The following is a 17,475-nucleotide window of genomic DNA, read 5'->3' on the forward strand; positions in this document are numbered from 1 at the left end:
TTATTTAAAAATGGTTTTTTAATTTATTTGAAGAGGCTTATTTGTGTAATGGTGTAAGTTACTCATTTGCCCTCAAATGGTGATGGATTAATAACTATTGAAGCAACTTATTACTATAACAAATTAAAGAATTTTGAACTTAACAACTTATTATCAATTTATAGAATATAAGCTAATTCAAAAACTTAACAAAGATTATCAATTAATAGAAAATATGACATATAAGCATAAGCAAAAAAAAATAAATAAAAGCACAGACATCCCATGATAAGGAGTTGGGGTTTTATAAAAATAAACAAGCACCCTTCACTTCACCTGTTTCGTTACCTTCACCATCGATCTTCCGTTGAATCCTATCTCACTTGTTCAACAACAAGGTAAACCTAAAACCTATTATTATTATTATTATTATTATTATTATTATACCTGTATATCAATCAATTTAGTATTTGTGATTTAGTTTTAATTGATAATTAGGAAGGATTATATACATATACATTGATTGATGATGGAGTCAGCCTCGTTTAGCCGCAAGGAGAAGCGGAAGGCCTTAAAGAAGGACAAACGGAAGCAAATAAGGAAGGCGCTGGCAGAGAAAGCTCGCGCTCAGGAGGAGGCTCGCCTCAACGACCCCAAGGCGCAGCGACAGATTCAGCAGGAGGAGGAGAGAGAGAAAGAGAGGTTAGAGAGACAAAGAAAGGAGTTCGAGGAGAGAGAAACGCTTTTTCTACAAGAATTACAGAGGAAGAAGAACAAAGAAGAAGAGCGTGTTGAACGAGAACCAAAGCTACAATCGGTGCGTCTTTTACACTATCTGCTATGTTGTCATCTATTTGATTCAACTATTGGGATTGTTGTGTTTGATAGGGCTTAGGCCTAGCCGAGCCAGGGCGAGCTCGAACTTAAACGAGCTGGCTTGAGCTCACCTCGTTAACTTTATCGACCTGAAAAATCAAGCTCAAGCTCGTTAATTTATTTGCTTTTTTTTTTTTTTACTTTTTTATGTTTTTTAATAAACACTGATATATAAACAACGAAAATATAATTTTTAACATTAATTTGTATAAAGTTTATAAACCAGAGAATTTATAACATTATATGCTTTATTTTTGTTTTGACAGAATTACAAATTTTGTCCTTTAAAATAAGTCGAATTACGGTTCGTGTCCTTTGTTAAGTTTCCTTGCAGGCGGTGTACTTTAAACTTTTTTTTCCTACAAGTTTTGTCCTTTACGCTAACTGGGTTAGAAAAAGTCAGTTAAATGCCCTCACGTGAGACGCATGTGAGGGCATTTTTGTCTTTTCGTCTACCCTGCAACTTCATCATCTTCTTCTTCTTCTTCTTCATTTTGCATCTCTTTCTTCCATAACTCATCCACCACCACCAAACCCACCATCAACTCGCCGGAGCTTCCATCACAACTCGCCGGAGCTTCCATTTTCTCACAATCAGAGCATAATAATAACTCAATCCACCCACAAACCCACCAACACAATGGTCAACAACAAACGCAAACCCCGGCGACAATCCAAACGCGTTTTAACATCAAATTAAAGGACCGTAACACCTATCTTCATTAACGGTAGGCCATATCTTGTTGTCTAAACCCACTCCTAACCTCTGATTACTCTAAAACTCCCTCTGGATATCGTGATTCTTAACCTAAGAACCGTTTTCCGGCGAGTCCGTTCGCCGTCATCCCAACACATTTTCAGGTAATTTGTATATGATTTTTGATCGTCATTAACCAATAATCAAAACCCCTAAGTCAATTTCAACGAACAAGGAACCGATTTGTGGAATTCATTTTCGTCGGGCTTTGCGTTTGTTGTTGACCATTGTGTTGGTGGGTTTGTGGGTGGATTGAGTTATTATTATGCTCTGATTGTGAGAAAATGGAAGCTCCGGCGAGTTGTGATGGAAGCTCCGGCGAGTTGACGGAATTGGAAGCTCCGGAATCATATAGAAACTGCTGGGTTGGATAGGTGGGGTCAGAAAACCCTGGGTTGGATAGTTAGCGTACTCACAGAATAGGTGGGGTCAAATCCGGTATCATATAGAAACTGCTGGGTTGGATCAGAAAACCCTTTTTTTTCACCTCTACCTCCAAACATTATTTGGGACTTTGGGTTTACGTTGCAACAATGCAACTTTTATTGATATAATTATGAGCGCATTCAAAATGTTTATTTTTTCTTTTAAGAACAGTGGGTTCATTCCAAATACCATTTGAGTTTTATCGGTCCACCAATTTATCACTTAGACATCCAAATAAAATGAGAGTTTTGGGTTGCTTTCGGTGTAGGTCGCCAATCAGGGTGTCGGTCGCCAATCGGGGTATTCACAAATCGGTTGATGGTGGGTTTGGTGGTGGTGGGTTTGGTGGTGGTGGATGAGTTATGGAAGAAAGAGATGCAAAATGAAGAAGAAGAAGATGATGATGAAGTTGCAGGGTAGACGAAAAGACAAAAATGCCCTCACATGCGTCTCACGTGAGGGCATTTAACTGACTTTTTCTAACCCAGTTAGCGTAAAGGACAAAACTTGTAGGAAAAAAAAGTTTAAAGTACACCGCCTGCAAGGAAACTTAACAAAGGACACGAACCGTAATTCAACTTATTTTAAAGGACAAAATTTGTAATTCTGTCTTTTGTTTTTAAAGTTTTAAAGCTGGAGTAGCATATATGTGTATTATTTTTATTTCTTCTTATTTTGGTGTGCTATTATTGCTGTTATAATTGTTGTTGTTGTTATTATTATTATTATTATAACCATATTAAGATTTAGGGTTTAATCTAAATGAGTCGAGCCAACCCTGGCTTGAGCTCGTCTCGTTTAGAAATCGAAATCGGCTCGTTTAGGTTCTAGCTTTTTATGAGATATTTTCGAGCGAGCCATGAACCACTAGTTTTTATTAAAGTAAATAAGCATGTTTGAGAAACTCTACACAAGCTCATGCACTCATGATGATGATTGCATGAGTGGAAGGTTGAGTTATCAGTTTTTTGATATTACAGTTCACTGGGATAACAGGACTGCGGTTTATTAACTATACTTAGGACAAAATGTGATAGCAAATAGTGTAACCTGTTAAACTTACGCATTGAGTCAACATGAACAGATATACATGTGCCAAAAAACCAAAGTTTTTGGTTATTAAAGCCTTATGACTTCTTCTAGATGCCTATGCATATGAGCTTTGGGTGATTTTAAATAGCTGCATTAAAATTGCCTTGGCATAATATTTGTGACTGTTATTAGTACTAACATGTCTGCTACTTTATTATAACTGAATGAAAATAAACAAGATAACACTTAAGATTTGAGAAGTAGATGATCTCCCAATGTCAAAACACCCAAAACATGCATATGAAACACTCGCTAGTTTTGCAGTTTACATAATGTGTAAATAATGAATTAATCATGGAAAAACAGGCATTGTAATAAAGCAAAATTTGTTAAAGACAACTAAATAATTAAAATAACTACCAATCTTAAGAGGCATGCAGTTCAACCTGCCAAGATTGTGATGCAAAGAACAAATTGTGATGTTTGACTGTTTGAGTGATTATTCCTCTTTCAGCCACTTACTGGACCAAATAACAAACTTGGATTCATGTGGTTTAAGGCACTTTAATTAATCATGTATAATCTTACTGCAATTTGTTAGCATTGTATGCGGCTTGTGCCTTCTTGAATTTCAGAACCAGTAAAGATGATATTACTTTATATAATACACATGCATATGAGAACAAAGTTGTTTATATATAAAATTATTATACAGATAGGAACCGAGGAAGGTTCAAATGAAAATGATGAATGGGAATATGTAGAGGAAGGACCACCGGAAATCATTTGGCAAGGAAATGAGATAATAGTTAAGAAGAATAAAGTCAAGGTGAAAAAGAAAGACATCAATCAAGATATAAAAGAAGAGGTACACAAGTTAGCTTCACTGAATCATCTTTTTTTTTTTTTTTTTGGTTCTTGCATTTGTTGCGGTGCACAAATGGGAGTTTAAGCCTTCTTTTTTATATTTTTGATTGCAGGATCCTAATAGACCTACATCAAATCCACTTCCTCCACAACATGAAGCCTATGCTTCTTTCAAAAATGCACCCATGACATCAGCAGAGTTGCTGGATACTGTTGCTCAGCAAGTCCCAAACTTTGGGACAGAACAGGTTAGTTATCGGTAGCCTCTTTCAATTAATATCATGTGATGGGTCAAACATGTTTTGTTTAAATGGGTCCTTTTAGTTTTGGTTCAAACAGGCGTGCCAGGTTTCGTGGGCCCACAAACACTTTTGTCTAGGTGTGTGCATACAGTTTTTGGGTTAAAAGCGAGCCAAAAGCAGAAATTTTGGTTTTGGAGTTTTTGAAAACCGTTTGGTTTTTAGTTTGGGTTTTGCCATTTGGACTTGAAAATTTTGTGCTGAAAAAAAAATGCTGGCCACAAATAATGACTTTGGGCCTAAATTTTTTTTGTTAATTAACATTAGTTTGAGCCTAAATTTTTTGGTTGGTTATTATACCTTTGGGCTACAATATTTGGTCTGGGTTCGGTTTTTTCAGTTTCATGCACATCCCTACATTTGTCCATAATTGCTGAAAACAATGTTACTAGAATAATAATCTTAATATCTGAATTAGACAATTTAGGAGGTTGTATGCATTGAACAGGCTTTGAGCAAATTTTAATCCATTTGACCCATTTTTTTAAGCTAGTTTTGATTTGACCTATTAATGTCTGAAACGAAAGAAAACAAAACACGACGCAATGGGTCAAAATTGCTACCTCTTTATACTGTACTCAAAACTGTTTCTGGGCATTTGTATCTTTATTTTGCAGGATAAAGCTCATTGTCCATTTCACATAAAAACCGGAGCGTGTAGATTTGGTTTGCATTGCAATCGAGTTCATTACTACCCTGATAAATCTAACACATTGCTTATCAAGAATATGTACAATGGACCTGGTCTTGCTTGGGAACAAGATGAGGGACTCGAGGTCTGTTGTTGGCTTCAGGATGCGTATCTAGTATCCTTATCAAAACTTTGATGATCTTATTAATATCTTTATGAGTGGATTTCTTATAATTGTATGCATGTCTATATGAGTTGTTTCAAGTATGCCTGCAATTTGAATGTAACTTTGTTTCTTTAGTACGAACCGTGGATTACTGTTGCCTGCTCTTGTTGTTCTTGACTTTATATCAGAACTTTTTTCAAGATCCACTGAGGAGGTTCGTGGTTTGAGGATCGGAGGTGAATGGTTATTAGCAATTTGTATCCTACTCTGTAACTAACTTGATTATTTTGTGTCTGTTTTCTTTGATAACGTGTTGATTTTAGTAACATTATTATACAAGTAACTGCAAACTTATGGTCATTTTTATGCCTACAAGCCTCCACACTAATTAACTGGAAAAATTTGAGGTCAACTCAAACGTGCTGTTAAGGTTTCTTAATTTAACCTCATGCTCAGAGCTGCGCACACCATAGTTTGTTTGAAGAAGTCATATTGTTCTATCTGCCATTCTAACAATATCTTAGTTTCTTTACGTAAGATTTTTTGTTGTATAGAATGATAAGTTGCTTGTATTCTGCAATATACATGTTTACAAATTACACATGCATATACATATATCTGAGTATTTAGGCATAGATAGGTAATTGTACACATATGTATGAATATTGTGTAGGCATATGCATATACATATATCTAATACATGCTATTATGTACGTAAATGTCCATATCTATACATTTATATGCACACATACATGCTTATAAATCCACATCCCTACAGGGTTATAATATTGCTTTTGTGGCTTTTGTGTATTCCTGTATTGCCATAGCTTATTTACAAATAACATGAAAGTTGTTATTTTCTTTAGTTTTCTGTTTCAGAGTCAAATATTATGAATAATTCTGGGATTTTCTGACATCTACAGTATACAGAAGAGGAAGTGGAGCGCAGTTATGAAGACTTTTATGAAGATGTGCATACAGAGTTTCTCAAGTTTGGAGAAATTATAAATTTCAAGGTCTAAATGAATATATTTTTCTTTAGAACAGTTGTTAATAGTCTTGAGTTTGTCTTTTTTATGAGACTTTCAGCGACAGTAAACAATAAATTTGGCAGAATTTTTGTTATTACTTGTTAGTTTGTTGTAATTGATGATGAATCAGTAAAGTTTGTTTTGCAGGTGTGCAGAAATGGTTCTTTTCATTTGCGAGGAAACGTATATGTTCACTATAAGTCATTGGATTCAGCTGTGATGGCTTACGGTTCTGTACATGGTCGTTATTTTGCTGGCAAACAGGTATTATGTGTGTTTTAATTTCATTTCTGAATTGCTTCAATTCTGTTCAGCCATAATATATAGACAGAATTACAGATATTGTTCTTTATGTTTATGTTTGTACTGAATTTCATTGCTTGTCCTTTATCTTCAAAATTGATTTGTTTTATCCTTTACGTTTCTAAATTCAACAGCACTTGTCCTTTGGCCCTAACCAGTTAGTTTTCCTCGTTAAATCTGGTCATGTGCCTTGCACATGAGGGCACATCAGTCATTTTACCCATTAAACCAGAAAATATTAAAGCAAAACAATATCAAATACCTTTTCACTTTCTTCTTCCTCACCCACCAGCCACCACCACTCTCCTCAACACCACCACCACATTCCACCACCAACCTCTCCACCGCTGTCACTTTTAAATCACACACACACACACTCTTTTCCGTTGACACAACAACTTTTCCGTCGACATCCACACACGGCGCTTCTTCCGCTGAAGCTTTCAAGAGCCCGATTCGAGGAAACAACTGCGTGAATCTCCTTTCTTTCTAACTCACAAGCTTCACAATCCCGTCAATTGCATCAAACTCTCGAATTAAGGTTTTGGTTTATTTTAGTTTGAAATTAGGGTTTACATTTGGGGATGGGAGATTGGTGGGGGTGCTGGTATGGTGGCACGCGGCCGCTGCTGGTATGGTGGTGGTGCTGGCGACGGCAGGTGGTAAGGAGTGGTTACGCCGTTGGAAGTAAACAATTAGCAATTGTCGGTTTCTGGTAATAGTGGTGGTGGTTTCTGGTGGCAGTAGGGGTGGTTTCCGCCAGAGAAGAAGGTGGTCGTTTCGCTGGAGATGAAGTTGCGGTGGTGAAGAGGATGAGGGGAGACGGGTAGGTTGGGTTATATTACTTTTTAATATTTATTAATATATTATATCATTTATTTATAACTATTTTAATTGTTTTTGTTTAATTATTAAAATGTTTTTTTAATAAATGAGTAAAATGACTAATTTGCTCTCATGTACAAGGCACATGACATCCTCTAACGACTAAATTTAACGGTGTTAGGGCCAAAGTACAAATCATGTAACATTTGAAAACATAAAGCACAAATCCTGTCAATTTTAAGGATAAAGGACAATAAATGAGTAAAATGTCTAATATATATGTAAGAAGCTTTTAATGTTGGCAGATACTATTACTGATATTCAACTTCATTTTGTATCATTGAATCATTGATGCATTTAAAGGATCATTATCACTGATGTGTTACCGGGTTCGACTTTTAATCTTTTACTTGGGTTGCTATTGATAGGTTAAATGTGAGTTTGTTAGCTTAACAAGATGGAAGGTTGCCATATGCGGAGAGTACATGAAATCAAGGCTCAAGGTAAAGTCAATCTACCAACTGTCTTATATGATTGCGTTTGTTAAACGTGGCAATTAATTAAGACATGAACAGGTTGAATTGGGTTATGTTTTATCTCTAATTGGTCAAACAGGAAAAACAAAAAAAAAATGTAGCTCGGCTCATTTCGTGCTCTTTTTCTAAAGCTTGGGCTCGTCTCGTGAGTTGTTTATTTCAAGCTCGGTTCGTTCATTATTTATTGCTTGTAGACGTTTTTAATTTTTTTATATATTTTGAGAAAAATCTTAAGCGAGCCTAAGCTCGGCTCGAGCTCATGCAGTACATTAATGGAGCCAAAGCTCGGCTCGAGCTCGGTTGTGCAGTGTGAAATTAATACATACAAGTCCAAAGGGTGTAAAACTTAAAATACACATGGTTCGTTAAGACTCAACGAGCCTAAACGAGCTTCTCATACAAGGCTTGAGCTCGGGCTGATAACTAAACAAGCTTCATCTGAGGCTCGTGCTCGGATCGAGCTCAAAAAATCTCGTCTCATTTCGAGCTTGAGTAGCTCACGAGCAACTTGGCTCGTTTGCACCCCTAATCGTGTTTCACACTATTTGTAAAAAAGATGAAAGAATTTGAGAAAAGTGTCCCGGACCTGGTATGCCCTGAATCAAGGAATTTTTTGTTTCGACTTTTGTAGTCAAACAGTATCTTTCCATGTTAATGTTTAGTGCCTGTTACCAGACGTGTTCCCGAGGGTCTGCTTGCAACTTTCTACACTGTTTCAGCAACCCTGGTGGAGACTATGAATGGGCTGATTGTGATAAACCACCACCTAGATATTGGGTCAACAAGATGAGTGCTTTGTTTGGTTATTCAGACCAACTGAGTCCAAAGGACCAACAACACTCCTCCGGGATATTTACATCAGACAGAGACAGGTTTGCTTCTAATTTCCTTACATAAATGTCAAAAAAATATTCAAAACATCATATTTAGTAATTTCATTAAATACAACTTATTATATGGCCATTATACTCCTTTTTTTTACACTCAACTTTCATAGCCTCATGCTAATTTTAAGGGAATGGTATAAATGTATAAATTGGTAACAGGGTATATTTGATGTTTTCCTTTGTTGGGTACACATAAAGTTACCTTCCATGATCTAGTTTAGATGTGGCAAAATTGGGGGTGGGGTGGATCATAGTTATTTTCGTATGTGTAAGATATTGTTGGGTTGACCCGAATAACTATCTGACAGAGGTAATATATATTTTTAATATATAAACTGTTAGAATGTCAAATTTTGTAAAAAAAAAAAGAAAAAATGTATTATTTCAATAGTAATTTAGTTTTTTTAATAAAATGATGATAAAAAAAACCAGCATGCGTTTTTATGTTGCAAGAAAAAGTCCTTCAATCTGATTTTGGTATGTTAATGTTCTTTAAATTGCCAAAAGTACACGAGAAAGTCCCATCAACTTGCATATAATACATGTACCTGTGAAAAAAAAAAGGTTCAAATAATGACCTTTTATCTTTTAAATTGTCCAAAAATTAAGTTGAGGGACATTTTTTTGTGCAAAATAAGAGATTATGTTGTTTTTTTTATGGTATTTGTTCTATAATGATTTATGAGGTTTGGTCCTGTGTGTTTAAGTTTAGTAAATGCAACTTTTGATTGTTTCGGACTTTTGTCCCATTTGGCCTGTTTTCTTTTAGTTTCAGTTTTGAAGTTATTAATGTGTCTCTTGTTTTCTCTTTCCATTGGAATTTTTACAAGGCTTTAAAGTATGTTGGTTGACAGTTATCACTCCAAAAGACATCGGTCTATTGACCCGAGTCGACATAATGGAAGTTCCAGTAGAAGCCACCGCGAAGAATCACATGTACGAAAGAGCAGGCGCCGTGAACACCAAAAGGACCACAATGTTTATGAATACGAGACGGAGTATAATACTAATCACACGGATACTGATTCTGATGGACACCGTTCAGACAGAGACAGGTGTGCTTTTTAATTTCATTAGATAACTGTTGAAGGCTTGAAGCTCATTACCGTATTTGGATCTTGCATAATAATCATATATATTCAATCAGAAAAATTAACATCAAATATTCCCATTCAGAATACTTAGAATATCATATTCACCCATTTAAGTGCACATTAAAATAATAAAATACCTTCTTCTGGCTGACCCGAGTTCTGTTCAAAAGGAAATATAATTTTTATTTTTTTTAATATAAATTGTTAGAATGCCAAATTTTATTAGAAAAAAATATTATTTTGATAATAATCTAACTTTTTTTTTAATAAAATGACTGTAAAAAACCAACGTACTTTTTAAAATTGCAAGAAAAAAGTCCAACTTGATTTGGGTATATTAATGCTCCTAAGCTTGTCAAAAATACATGAAAAGTCCCTCAATTTTTTTATAATGTCGTTAAAAAGAGTAATGGTGAAATTTTCTTTTAGAATAATGACTTTTTACCTTTTAAATTGGTAAAATTAGTTTTGAGGGGCTTTTTTTTAGTTTATTTTAGACAAGTTTATGGATTTGAATATTTATCTAGGTTAGGTCAATGGACTTTTTTCTTGAAAATAAGAAAGTATGTTGGTTTGTTATAGTATTTATCATATAATTATTTTTGAGGACCATCCAGTGTACCCCTTTTTTTTTCCGAAGTTATGTATGTCTATTGTTTATTGAAGTTAGTTGTTTGACAGCTATCACTCCAAAAGACACCGTTCTATTGACTCCAGTCAACACAATGGAAGTTCCAGTAGAAGCCATCACGAAGAAACTCATGCACGAAAGAGCTGACGTCGTTCACGCCAAGAAGACCATAACGTTTATGAAGACGAAAAAGAATATAAAAGTAAAAATAATTACCCGGAAAGTGATTCTGATGGAGACCAGTTGTACAGAAAGAGACACGATGGCGACCGTGCAGAAAACCGCATTAGGAAAGAGAGTAACCCAAGAGATAATCGTAGGAGAACCCCTGGTTCCCGTGGGAGTAGTTCTGATGAAGATGTATACACGAAAAGGAAGTCGCGACACAGAAAGAGCGTATCAGAATCATCGTCTAATGATGCGAAAACCGTGCCTAGTGAAGGCGAGTTGTTAAGACATAAGCAGAAAACCAAATCCAGCCGTCAAAGGTCACGAAATGATGATCGTGAGGAGGTGGACCGTGAAGAATCTAAGAAAGTTGAGGCGCGTAGTCAGCATCAGCCCAGGAGAAGGTCACATGAAAGTGACACGAGTGACCGTTGGCAACCGCATGACTATGAGATATCCGATGATATGGAACCAAAAGACAGGAGAACAGATCATGGAACACGGTCAGGTGGTGTGGTGGAAGACACATTAAAAGATATTCAGCAAAGTCGTGATCATGATGACAGAAAAAGGGAGAAGAGGAAGCGAATTTGACAGCACAGCAGAAGTCGGCCCGAACACAGTGCAACCGGGTATGTTCAGTTTGGTTTATTGTTCTAGAGTTAGTAACTGGTTTTTGGCTATAGGGTTTTTGAAAATGCAATTACTTTTTGGTTGAGATGTTGTCCTATGTGTACAATTATCATTTATAGTCCTTTTTGTATCTAAACTTGAGGTCTGCGGATGGATTTCTATTGCGATTTTTTTTATCAGCTTTCTTGGTGGGAAGTTCACAATCACTCATTATATGTATGCATATGTACATAACAACTACATTGTGCAACCATGGTTTGGTACAGTTTCTCGTCTACTCGAACCACGTATTAAATGTATCCTGACACAAATTTGAGATGTTCTGGTTACAATACTCAACCAACCCTGGCTATAAATACACAAAATTATACATTCTTATATGACCATCTCATTATGTAATAACTTTTATTAATATTAATGTTCCAGACAATCCAATGATTTAGAAACCGTAACTCTTTTGAGCATCCCTAATGCGGAAACAGGGGAAGAAGCACCGGACCAAATGAGTACCGATATTAATCACGCATCCAACTGCACCGGATGATCTCTCTGTTTCTCTGGAAGGCAACACGGGCACTCTGTACACAGGGTTCTCAGCCAGATATTGCTGATAAGAATGACTGGTTTCCACATAACCAGATGGATTCACAACTTGTGGATCAAATGAAACTGGCAATCCTGAAAAGTTTATGTCAGACGCTGCCAACAGATGTTGATTGTAGGTCTGGTTTTCGTAATCTAACCAGGATGGCAATGGCGGAGCCGATGGCTCACGGTGGTGGATGTGGTTGCAGCAGTATGGTGATGGAGAGTGGTGGTGGTTGATGGTGGTGATTCTTTTCTTCTTGTTCTTGTTCTTTTTAGACCAAAACTTTTTTAAGGTTTTGATGACTTTCATGGTGGAGATGAATTAAGACTTAAGAGTGTGTGATTGAATTTTGAGATTATAAATTGAGAAAGGGTTGTTATATACAAACACCATCCCCATGGTGTGTGAATAAGCCTATACGGCTCGTATAGGGCCTAAACGACTACTTATTAACATGCTGAAGAAACACTAAGTTACCCCGGCAGATTACGGATAATCTTAGGGTCAAGTAAATGTTTCCCACGAGGGTTAGGTCCGGCAAAGATAGTTATTCTTCTGATGACCTGCAAAACAGACACCGTGAGCTCGTCACTGAGAAGGGGGGTACCTCCTTGTGACCACCCTCCGGCGTGAGAATCAGACTAGATTGCTCTGAATATAAGTGTATATTAAGAGAAATAGCTAGAGCAGATAAGATATGTGATGGTATAAGATAGTATATGAGAGTATATGAGTCCATGATACCGTTCCAAGGTGTTGGAGTATTTATAGCCGAAGGTAGGTTTCCAAGCAGGTACAGCCAGCTGTATAATATTTCTTTTCTACCAACTGTGGGCTACGCACGTGCCATACTGGTGGTTGGTGGGTAGGCAGCGGCTGATAGTGACATGGCCGGCTGTGTACTATTCCTTTTCCACCAACTGCAGGCTATGTACGTGCCACGACAAGGGTTGGTGAGTAGGCAGCGGCTGATAGTGACATTTTGTACTAGAGCGTGCTCCTCGTCGTACTGTTGTCAGTGAGCTGTCACCCTGTGATTGGTTCATGGGCTGCTTTGGTCAGATCTTGTCTGTTTTGTCCATACCTTGGTAGGTATAGTACAAAAGATCCTCCAGAAGCGTACGGACTGGCTCATTTGGGCGGGAGTATTCCCGCCTTGCTCATTCCTTCTTCAGGTGACATTACTGAATTATTGAGAGTTAGTGCCTTGTGCGTGTAGCCTTACTATTAGTGCGGGTAGCCTCCGCTGATGGCTTGTATCCGCAGCTGCGGGAACAGGCGGGGTACTTCACCATTGGGAGGCTTTTCCTGCGGGAACAGCTGGCGTATGCGCGTAAGGTCTTCATCTCTTTGAGCATGGTGGGTCCTGCGGAACCAGTTGGTCTTTGCGCAGACGTCCCTCTTCAAGGTGAGTCTTGCGGGTTCAACTGGGCTCTGCTGGGACCTACCTCTTCAAGTCCCCCTAGTCTAATGTTCTTCTCATGAATTGTTAATAAGTGAGGTGAACTTTTGGACTTAAGCAAGGGGTTTTGAAAAGGGTTTTTAGTTTTAAGGTTGTCCGTGGGGATTCTTCCCGCGGTTTCCCTAATGTCACGTGCAGAAATTCCCGACTTTTCTGCTTGATCTTTGGGTATGATGCGGGTAGGTGTGTAACCTCCTCGCAAGTCAGGAGCGTTGAGTTTCACTTGTGTAGATTCTCCACGAGGTTTTGGTAGTTTTAGACATAGTGATCAATTATGTTAAACAACCAATTCCATCTTGGAGCTTCAAACAATCTAGTTCTCAACGTTCTCGCTATGCGGGGATGTTATTTCCCTTTCCACAAGCATGGCCCAGAAGATCCTTCTTGGTTTTAATTCCCTGCAAGTGCTAAGTATGTGAAGGGTTTCGCCTTGACACTGTACCCGCACTCGTCTTATAGTTACTTGACTTCCAAGGTATTCTTGGCTTCAATTCCCTGCAGGTGCTAAGTATGTGAAGGGTTTCGCCTTGACACTGTACCCGCACTTGTCTTACGGTTTCTTGGTTACCAAGGTATCTTGGCTTCAATTCCCTGCAGGTGCTAAGTATGTGAAGGGTTTCGCCTTGACACTGTACCCGCACTTGTCTTACGGTTTCTTGGTTACCAAGGTAAGGGGGTATATTCCCTCTTATTTTTGAATCTTTGAATCTTTTTTAAATATAAATGTTTGTGCGGGTAGGACCGTCACTTTCACTTAATGACTTGCTTTATAAACGTTATATGACTTGCTCATGCATATTATAGTTTAATTTGGCACTTGTTTTGCCTCATAAACAATATATGATTCGCTCGTGCATACTTTAGTTTAACTTAGCAATTTTCCAAGTGTTTTGGATAAGTTAACCTTTCGACGCGTGGTTGTCAATAGGTTAGTGTTCAGTTTCCTCTATCATGATTGTGCGGGTAGGACCGTCACTTTCATTTAGTGGGATGACCAATCTTCACCTATAACTGACCTGCGTGAAGGTTTTCCTCATCTTTTCTTTAGAAATTTTTGCCGTTTTGTGTTTATGCGGGTTTTGCCGCCTTCCACACGCAACGACTTACTTCCCCACTTATTTATGCGGTGAATACCGGCATCTCAGTGTTTTGAATAAGTTAACCTTTCGACGCGCGGTTGTCAATAGGTTAATGTTCAGTTTCCTCTATCATGGTTGTGCGGGTAGGACCGTCACTTTCATTTAGTGGGATGACCAAACTTCACCTATAACTGACCTGCGTGAAGGTTTTCCTCATCTTTTCCTTAGAAATTTTTACCGTTTTTTGTGTTTATGCGGGTTTTGCCGCCTTCCACACGCAACGACTTACTTCCCCACTTATTTATGCGGTGAATACCGGCATATCAGTGTTTTGAATAAGTTAACCTTTCGACGCGCGGTTGTCAATAGGTTAATGTTCAGTTTCCTCAATCATGGTTGTGCGGGTAGGACCGTCACTTTCATTTAGTGGGATGACCAAACTTCACCTATAACTGACCTGCGTGAAGGTTTTCCTCATCTTTTCCTTAGAAATTTTTGCCGTTTTTTGTGTTTATGCGGGTTTTGCCGCATTCCACACGCAACGACTTACTTCCCCACTTATTTATGCGGTGAATACCGGCATATCAGTGTGGTCAGATCATAAGTATAAATGTAAGACCATCAGCGTCAATGTGATAAGGAGAATCATTTCCATTAGAAGTGGCTCTAGGCCTTTTCTTTACAAGTTTGGAATTGATCTACATGCAGCCTGTGTAATTGAGCTCCCTTCCATATTCTTGGGATGGGGGTGTCATCGAGCCTTTCGAGCCGATATGCACCTGGTTCGGAATCTCGTTGTTTACGCAGTATGTAGTCTCCAACATTGAAGCTGCAGTTTCATCCGTGTTTTCCCCAACTGGGGTTTTACACGCATTAGCCTGCTTAGCGTCCATTACGCCACGAGGTGAGTGAGTTTCCCATTTCTGACGAATGCTTCGACGACGTCCTTCAAGGCTACGCATTCCTCCGTGGTGTGGCCTTTTGTCCTGTGGAAGTCACAGGATTTGCTTTGATCAGCGTTTGGACGCTGTCGGATTATTGGAGCCTCTGGCCATGGGAGCCTCTCGGTGGCAAATATTTCGGTGACGCTTTTGGTGAGTGGCGTCCATCTGGAGTTCCGGTTCGACGACTGCATGTTATCCCTTCCGCCTAACCGAGGGTGCGAGCCGGATGAGGTGTCAAAGTTTACCCTTGACTGCCAAATACCAAGCTTCCTCTTTTTGTTTTGTCGGGCGGTAAGGACGTTATTTTCTCTTGTCTTTTGAGTGTAGAGGTTTGTGCTCTGGGGAAGATCTCTACCCAGTTGCTTTTCCGTTTCCGCGAAGCGTTTAGCCGTTGTCATGATAGCATCCCACGTGGATGGCATGCCATCTTTACCCGTTAAGGTGCGGATGAGCTCTAGGTCTTCCGCGCCCTGGATGAAAGCAGCGCGGACAAGATCTTCGCTAATAGTGCCCAGACTTAGCTTATTTGAATTGAAGCGCGTGATGAAGTCTAGTAAAGACTCATCTTCCTCTCGGATGCAGTTGAGGATCGTCCATTGCTCTTCGATATACTTTCTTTGTTGACTGAAGTGTTGGCTGAACTTTTGCTGGAAGTCTGCCCAATCGTAGATGTGGTGGACCGGTAGACGGTCGAACCACGCTCTGGCTGCCCCAACAAGCGTCATTTGGAACATGTAACACCACGTGGGTTCCGTCCAATTGCTGACGGTTGCCCCCGCTATGAATCTGTTCAAATGATCGTCTGGGTCAGATATACCATCATATATGCCTATGTTGGACATTTGTTTGGCACTTTTCGGGGCAATTGCTTCCGCAATGTCCCTTGCAAATTTGGACGTTCCCGCATTTGCTACAGTTGGTCTAAAGGTTTTGGAGAAGTCACGTGGATTTCCCCCCGCGTTCCTTGGTTTGAAGGTTTCTCCAAAATCCCTTCTTGGTTGGAAGTCCGTTTCCTTGCGCTTCCCTTTCGCCCTATGACGAGGGTTTGCGTCACTGTCGGACTCCTCCCAATCATTATCCAAGTACTCGCACTCATTGCTAATGTTGAGCTGTTGTCGAGTGTTTCCGAACTCGTCAGCCTGTTGGAGTGAACGTAAGCGTTCATCCAACTCAGCTTGGAATTCCTTCTGACGTGCTTCCGCCCACGCTTAAACTTGATCAAGTGTTTGGCGGGGGAGCCTCGTCTGTTGTCTCTCCAACTGGGTATCGGTGAATCCCAGTGATGGATTGTTTACTGCACTTGCCCCGGCTTGGGTAACCGGGGTAGTGTTCGTAAAAATTGTGTACTCGCCGGTGTTCCCCCAGTAGCTGGGGTTGTGGTTACCGGGGTTTCTTGGTCACTCGCTGGCCTTGGCACCGGAGTAACCTTAACCATCTTTCCAGAGGTTTTGAAAAAACTGAGAAAATTAGTTCTAACTTTTATGCACGGATGGCGCCAATGAAGAAACACTAAGTGACCCCGGCAGATTACGGATAATCTTAGGGTCAAGTAGATGTTTCCTACGAGGGTTAGGTCCGGCAAAGATGGTTATTCTTCTGATGACCTGCAAAACAGACAACGTGAACTCGTCACTGAGAAGGGGGGGTACCTCCTTGTGACCACCCTCCGGCGTGAGAATCAGACTAGATTGCTCTGAATATAAATGTATATTAAGAGAAATAGCTAGAGCAGATAAGATATGTGATGGTTTAAGATAGTATATGAGAGTATATGAGTCCATGATACCGTTCCAAGGTGTTGGAGTATTAATAGCCGAAGGTAGGTTTCCAAGCAGGTACAGCCAGCTGTATAATATTCATTTTCTACCAACTGTGGGCTACGCACGTGCCATGCTGGTGGTTGGTGGTAGGCAGCGGCTGATAGTGACATGGCCGGCTGTGTACTATTCCTTTTCCACCAACTGCAGGCTATGTACGTGCCACGACAAGGGTTGGTGAGTAGGCAGCGGCTGATAGTGACATTTTGTACTAGAGCGTGCTCCTCGTCGTACTGTTGTCAGTGAGCTGTCACCCTGTGATTGGTTTATGGGCTGCTTTGGTCAGATCTTGTCTGTTTTGTCCATACCTTGGTAGGTATAGTACAAAAGATCCTCCAAAAGCGTACGGACGGGCTCATTTGGGCGGGAGTATTCCCGCCTTGCTCATTCCTTCTTCAGGTGACGTTACTGAATTATTGAGAGTTAGTGCCTTGTGCGTGTAG

At 39.3% G+C, this 17,475-nt stretch overlaps 1 protein-coding gene across 1 annotated transcript; it reads left to right on the forward strand.

Moving 5' to 3' along the window:
- Window positions 1–508: 508 nt before the first annotated feature.
- On the forward strand, window positions 509–11,102 carry LOC143623932 (zinc finger CCCH domain-containing protein 5). The gene is given in 9 exon segments (XM_077094721.1): window positions 509–796; window positions 3,786–3,938; window positions 4,051–4,185; window positions 4,854–5,012; window positions 5,957–6,049; window positions 6,212–6,328; window positions 7,621–7,695; window positions 8,404–8,600; window positions 10,391–11,102. Coding segments are annotated over 9 exon segments (1,929 nt in total).
- Window positions 11,103–17,475: the final 6,373 nt, after the last annotated feature.

This window comes from Bidens hawaiensis, unplaced genomic scaffold, assembly GCF_021521415.1.
Source record: "Bidens hawaiensis isolate Kalapana, Puna unplaced genomic scaffold, B.hawaiensis_p1.1 tig00003644_1, whole genome shotgun sequence".
NCBI classification, from domain to species: domain Eukaryota; kingdom Viridiplantae; phylum Streptophyta; class Magnoliopsida; order Asterales; family Asteraceae; genus Bidens; species Bidens hawaiensis.